The sequence below is a fragment of the Vipera berus genome (assembly GCF_964194415.1).
Source record: "Vipera berus genome assembly, chromosome: Z".
NCBI classification, from domain to species: Eukaryota; Metazoa; Chordata; class Lepidosauria; order Squamata; family Viperidae; genus Vipera; species Vipera berus.
Window position 1 is genome coordinate 91,149,999 of NC_138205.1, and position 7,527 is coordinate 91,157,525.

At 33.3% G+C, this 7,527-nt stretch overlaps 1 protein-coding gene across 1 annotated transcript in view; it reads right to left on the reverse strand.

The window, feature by feature from the left end:
* Window positions 1-6,169, reverse strand: part of CREB5 (cAMP responsive element binding protein 5) — a 242,130-nt gene extending 235,961 nt beyond the window's left edge. The window contains exons 1-2 of the mRNA XM_081345413.1: window positions 6,110-6,169; window positions 4,929-5,022 (exon numbers count right to left, since the gene is read on the reverse strand). Coding sequence (XP_081201539.1) covers window positions 4,929-5,022; window positions 6,110-6,163 — 148 coding nt within the window. The 5' untranslated portion in view covers window positions 6,164-6,169. The remainder of the gene's footprint in view (window positions 1-4,928; window positions 5,023-6,109) is intronic.
* Window positions 6,170-7,527: the final 1,358 nt, after the last annotated feature.

Here is a 7,527-nt window from a genome sequence, read left to right on the forward strand (position 1 = left end):
GTTTGACTGGAATGAGTGAAAGTAGAATATAATAGTTATTGTAAGGGGGGGAAATGGATGGGGGAATGGATATACGTTTAAGAATACTGCACCTGAATTTGCTAAAGGGCAACTACAGCTATGATTCTTTTCAGATGCATATGACTTGAAACAACTTTGCCAAAAATAAGGAAGAAAACAGAGACAAATGTCTAAAAGGAGAGTATGTCTGAAGGGGAAAGCCTCTCCCTCTCATATATCATCTCTAAATTTCATTAAGAAATCCCAGAATAAAACATCTAACTTTAAGGAATCTAGATTTCCTGAGGGATTACTTCTATTTGAGGAAACAGCTTTTTCCCCTTATCTCTCTATCAGAAGAAAAATAAATTATTGAAATAAAAATTAAAAAAGACTATGCAATCTAAATAACGAAATTGCTGTTAAACTAAATCAGGGTGTGGAATCTGTAGCCATCAAGATGCTTTTGGGCTACAACCTTCATCATTCCTCATTCTTGGCCAAGAAACATATAAAACATCAGATTCCCCATCCTTGAACTTGTGGCAAGCTAAATCAAATATATTGTCAAAGAATTGCCTAGACAAATGCTTCTTAAACTTCTTTCCCTCAGGAGCCCTTCCCACTTTTAAAAATTATGTAGAACCCCAAAGAGCTTTGTTCGTATGTAATAATATTTACTATATTAAAAAAAAATAATTTTTACACTCACTGCTTCTATCATAATTGCTGATAGGATTTTAATATTTTATTATTTTTCAACATAAGCTGGCAAAATAAAAGTGAACCCCTGAGTCCAGAGCATTGGGGGCACCCTTAGAGATCTTAGAACCATACCATTTAGACAATTCCCAACTTAGAACACTTTTTGAATCATAGGGGGCAAATCTAAGAATGTTTCTTTGGAAAAAATGAGTGGGGACTATGATGTTTGTGTCTACGAATGAGCAAAAAAAGTCTATGTGCATATTTGTTCTTCTATCTGCTATAGTCATTGAGATCATATTTCACATTTAATTTATAAAAGGGGAAAAAGTCTCATTGCTGCAAGAGACTGAGACATTTAAAATCCAAATCTTCCTTTGCACCAATTATGATTCTTACATCTAAGATCTGAACAGGCCCAAACCATTCTGGATCTTATCCAGTACTCCAGGCTAAACGTACTGATCACTCAGCATGGCTTGCTTCCTGCTTAACTACCAAGATTAGAAATGAACTTGGAGATAATTCTGGAAAAATAACCTCCACTTAATTCCCCTGTGTCAAATGTTTTGCAAATATACTCTTAATCTCATTTCTATTCAAGTTCCAATTACCTTTAATGTAAAGATTTTAGATTAAAGCAAAGTGTAAATTTATGAAATATACCAGCATGAACCTCTGCTTTGTTGTCTGTAAAGCACCAAGAACTGCTTTTTAAAAAACTGCTGATAAGTCCCTGTGGTGAAAAACGAGGACTTTTTTTTAGAAATTCAAAAATTAAAATGCAACATTTAAAATGGTGAATATAGAAAATAGAATATAGAAAATATAGAAAAATATTATTTTTGTATCTGTTTAAACTGGTCTGAGTTCTCTTATACCCAGTAAGCCAGCAGAGTTGTAACTATCAAAAATGGGTGGAGAATTGTTTTTTATATTGTTTATCTGCAACGAATAGGTATCTTTCCTTAACTCAACCTTACTGTCTATTGTGATACTTAAAATAAATGGAAACTACCTCATTAAGCTCTAATGGATCATTAAGACATTAAGACATTATTCTTCTCACAATTATTTTTCTCCCTTCTGATGTGTGTTCACCTATGGCATTTTGGCAATTTACCTACAGTACTTCCTTCAGTGATTGTCTAAAAGTGATGAACAGTCTGACTCAACTCCCGGGAGCCAATCTTGTAATATGCAGTTTGGCTTCCTTCTGCTTTAAATAAATTGTTCCAAGTGCAAAATCCAAGTTGCATGTAAAACTTACTGCTCCAGAAATAGAACAGTCTCGAGAAATCCAGAATATTCTGTATCTCTTTTGAACCACACTACTTTGAGGATGATCAGTCTTCTAAATCAGAAATGGTCTGTGGCATTCCAAACACAATCCAGCCCAAAGCAGTCCTTGTAACAAATACAAACAACTGCCCTAGGTAATGCCCTAGTAAGCATTGGTTCAGTGATCCCATTGTAGCATATAGTATAATAAGAGAACAGCAATGATAAGAGAGTCTTTGAAAATTGTTATTCTTACTCAACTCTGTTATTACTCGGTGAAATTATTCTGGAAGTGTCAGAGATCTTTAAAGCAAAAGGCTTCAGTAGTTATATTCTACCAAGAGAGTGTTTCAAGCATTTTCAGTAATTCACATTTTCCCCTCTGCTGCTTGGATTTACATTATTATTATTATTATTATTATTATTATTATTATTATTATTATTATTATTATTATTATTATTATTATTATTATTATTATTATTATTTATTATTTTAAAAAATGTCAATACACAATATTTTCAGGATTGTTGCTATGAGATTAGATTTCATCCCAGTCAACCTCCCTACAGGCAGCTATAATCTCTGGAAAACTCCAGAAGTAGTTTTGTACAGTTTTAAACTGTACATCTAGTATAATTTATTGACTTTTTGTAGCTTTCTTATCACTCACCTTTTTGTAAGCTCTCACCTGATAAAGGATGCTGAAATACATAAATGCTGGCAAAGTCTTTTGTGTTAATTTGATTGTTTCCTATAAAGATATTTCCCAAATTGTAACATTGTTTTCATTAAGGAACTGGTAGCACTTATGGTATAGATAGATAGGTATTTTTTTAAAAAAAATAACGGGCAGGGTTATTGGTTTTGGAAAAACAACTGAAAATATTGTTTAAAAATATAAACATTATTAAAATGCATGGAATTAAAGCCCAAATAGGAATTTCATGCATGTTGCGCCTAAAGACTATAGTAAATGGGGGAAAAGTGATAATAGAAAGATGTGTGTGTGTGTGTCTGTGTGTGTGTGTGTGTGTTTTCCAAGTCAGTCTTTACTCCTGGGAACTGCCTGGACAAGTCCCTGCAGATTTCTTGGCAAGGATTTTTGGAAGTGGTCTGTTCTTACCTTCTTCTGAGGGCTGAGACACAGTGACTAACCCCCTAGTTGGCTTTGTAACTAAGGCAAGCTTAGAACTCAGGGTCTCCCAGTTTCTAACCTAATACCTTAATAACTACACTAACTAGTGCTTGTTCTTTAATGTAATGTACTGTTCATCTTTAGCTGAAGGGTTACATTTTGCAGTAAAGGAACTAGCAAGTATTCTGAATGGGCCATGTCAGCTGGACAGTACAATGCAACCCCTCAAACCTACTGCACGGCTAGAATAGGTTTACAGTGGAAAAGTGTGGCAAAAAAAGACAAAGTAATATATAAAATCTGTATGATAGTAATTGCAAATGTTTGGGGACTTTTTTTCGTAAAGGATTTACGTAGCTAAATTGGCAGCTAAACAGAATGGCAATGTATGTTAATTCTCCTGCCTTAGCAGGGGGTTGGACTAGATGACCTCCAAGGTCCCTTCCAACTTATTTATTATTATTATTATTATTATTATTATTATTATTATTATTATTATTATTATTATTATTATTATTATTATTATTATTATGTATTGATATTTGCTTTCCCACTGCTATCACCACCTCTTTCACTCTCCACAACAGATGGCAAAACTAGGGAAATTTTGTTCAGACCTAAGTGATATATTACATGCAAACATGGGGAAATAGATTAGAGAGAGAATCATTTTATAGATTAATCCAAAAGCCTCTCTAGTGTAGAATCTTGTTTCCCACAGAGACCAGCCAGATCCTATGAGAAGCCCACCAACAGAACATGAAGCACGAGCAATTTCTGGCAGTCTTTGATCCTCGAGTTAAGATATAGGCTTCATAACTAGTAACTATTAAAAGGGGATTTGTTTAAAATCCCCTTAGAAGCTATGTAAGTTGGTGGCATCATCCCATACTGTTCTAGCAATTTCACAGATCGAGTATATACTGTGGATAACATGTTTTCAGTATTGTTCTCGTTCTTTCTCTCTCTCTCTCCACAACCCAATTATGCACTCCAGGCATTATTTTATAAATATGTTCATAGCAACCTACTTCCATTGTCCAGTTGCATATAGCTGGTTTTCAACTTTTATTTACTTGACACATCAAGTTGCAAGGATTGAAACTTACAATGAAAATATTGCAATGGGGAGTGAGTTGAGCAGTGTTTCTCAAACTTGGCACACTGACTGGGAAATTTAAGGTGGGGAAATCTACACATCTTAAAGTCTCTATGGTTCAAAAATGCTTGTATGAAGATTTCCTGCTTCTTTTTTTGCACAATTAAAACTCATTATTTTTAGTATAAAAATAGTGTTGTTAGTATAAAAATAGCATTTCTGCTTTCATGATATTGTGATCTGCTTTAACCTACAGATTTGACATCACTGTTGTCCATTCTCAAACTCCAAAGACATCTGATTCCACAATACAAGGACAAACAAATATATTTTCACAGGGTGCCCTGTGAAGGAAGCATGTAAGGTTTTGGGGAATAGTTTCTGTATTGGTCATTTGTTGCAGTGACAAACAAACACCAGCAACAAAGTACAAGCAACCAATTAACATATGACTAATTTATACAAAGGAGAGTTGGACTTATGATTTTTAAGCCATTTGGAACTTATTTTGTATGTCTACTTTGCTTATTTCAGCTTCCCGTACATGGATCAGAAAACCTGAACTAACCCATGGCATAAAGTAAAGCAAGAGAACAATTTTATTTGCCTCATTAGGACACAACCCGGTAGCAAGTCAGAATAGTCGCATTCATCTTTATCACAACAAAATTGGCAACTGAATGTCTTTCTCATACCTATCTTCTCACCTGATAACATGTTGTCTGTTTTTAGCGAAGGAAACTTCAAAGTCATTTCATGCTTGTGACTGTGGATCATCAGATGGTCCTCTGTTGGAAAGCGCTGTTGGGAAAAGAAAAAATTCAGCTCCTGAAATATTGACTGGATTATTATGTTTTTTACTATTCCAAGACAGATAAGGAATCAAATGATAGAAGTAACGGTGACTGAAAGCTTCCTGTTACTTAAATCTTACTGTTTAAAAGAATGTTGGGTGAGTTACTGTTGTAAACCACCAGCATTACTTAAGTTAAGTGGAGTAGAAATTTAATAAATAAATAATACATTTTACATAATTATAAAAGCTCACTAAAGAAAAGTTTTCATTTTGTTGGTCTATTTGCTTTTATGTCTCTCTTTGCTACTGATTAATACATTTTGGGACATACAATCTTATGAACATATTTTAAAATTATCGAGTGATGTTATTACTCCTTGAGAAAATGTCTGCCAATGGCTGAGGCAATGATTAATGGATCTGTATGAAACATTCAAAAGTGGTGCTGATCAGATGAAGCTGAGAAAGCCTTAAAGTATTTGTGTGCTCAGAAAGGGGACCACCAACAGCTTTGACGATTGTCTCTTGTATCTGCACAAGGATTCAGATGCCACATATCAGCTGGGACTATGCCCTTTGAAAGACACCCTTCTCAAGTCCTTTGCACACTCTGTTATTTAATATTATTTCATGCATATGAGACTGTACATTTATAAACATATTCTGGGATTCTTAAGTATGGCAGGGAACAAAACAATGCTATGTAGGAAATTAGAGGAGGTCTCCCTCAGAAATATGTGGCTTCAGACAGAAAAGGATTAATATCCGTCCTAAAAAATATCAAGTGTTCTGTTTTTCAGATGTTTCCTTCAGGATAACTGTTATGATTTATTCAAGTTTAAAATCCAGATTGTGTTAATGTAATAAAATTTTAATGAAGAAATGTTTCTTAAGGTTATATGTAAGTTGCTATGAGGCACATTGACAGAACTGAACAGAATAGCCATATTTATTATGCAGTTGTGTTTTATGGCATTAAATTGCTAGGGGAAAGAGCACTTTAAAATGATATAATAAAATTTGAAATTATGATAGGGACATGTTAGCATGGTGAAACTCTACTACAGCTATATTCTTGCAGGTTTAATTCACCTGTGAACAGCCTGGGGCACTGCAGACAAAAGGCCTCTCTTGTTCCAAATTCATTTTTGATTCTTCATGAATCTACACATTAAAAGAAAAAGGGGGGAATAAAAAAAACATAAATATAGCTGTCCATAGCTTTAGCAGATATGGAAAATACAGGCCAGCCTTCCCAATCTGGTTCCTGCAGATGTGATAGATAATATATTTCAACCACCTGATTACTGTGGTTGGAAGTTAAAATAAATATTACAATAGCTTAGGTACATTCAGGAAATGCAAGCTGTATATGTTTGCATCTAAGTGTGCATTTTAACATTGACTTTACCAACTCATTTAAAAAAAAACCTTACTTAATAACTGAAATATAGTTGACTCCAATACCTACATTTTCACCTACCTACAAATTTACCAATTAGAAAGGAATTACAAAAAAAATATTTGGAGAAAGTGTGACAAAAACACATTCTATAAAGGAACGTTGTAAAAATATGTTTGTCAGGAGACATAAGTTGCAACTTGAAGATAAAAACACTTCAGAGGTAAATGTCTATGACTTAATATAAAAATTTTAAAAAAAATTAACAGGGATATTTATATAGACTTCTAATAAGACTGAATAGACTGAATAAATTTAAGAGCAGAAAGAGAAGAAAAAATAGGACTCAAAGTTGAAACTATCAACCATTCCCATAAAAATATTATAAGGTTTCAGAATGAAAAGTGCCTAAATAGTCTGAAAAAAAGAGCAGTAATAACTCTGAAAGGAGAATGACCCTAAATTTCCACATTCCTGGAAACTGTGAATTAGTTTCACTGAGAAGAAGCTAATAGAAACAAAGATGGCCTTTCAATTTTTGAAAAACAAAAAAATTAGGGTGACAGACTAATTTGCTTGAGAGTACATCTCAATATAGTATTTGAATTTCTATCTGGAAAACATTATATCTGTCTGCAAATAAACCTTTGGCAATTGGAAAATTGCTTGTCATGTTTTAATCTAGAAAGTGCTTTGTCCTTATTTATTCATCTATATACATGAATAGAAATGGAGACTATCTTTTAAAGCTGACTAGTTTTTCATTTCCAACAATTTTCTATTTGGTAAACTTCAGTTTTCTACTCTGAAACAATTTACAGTAATACTGTTTTATTATAATCTGAATACAAATTACATATATGAAAAATATTCTCTTCTATGTGTAGTTTAGTGCTATTTTGGGATTTACAATTCTGATTGATGCAGCAAATTATTTTTTACAGAAACAGGTTGGGATCTTCCCAAACTTCACTGTTGTATGACCTAGTATCCTCTTTGTTAGAAGTTACTGCAAATATTTCAACTTCTGATTATAAAAATATCAAAATGTTTGTTACGTCAACCAGTAAAAAAATACAGTGGCTACAATGGCATCCAAGACTACGAC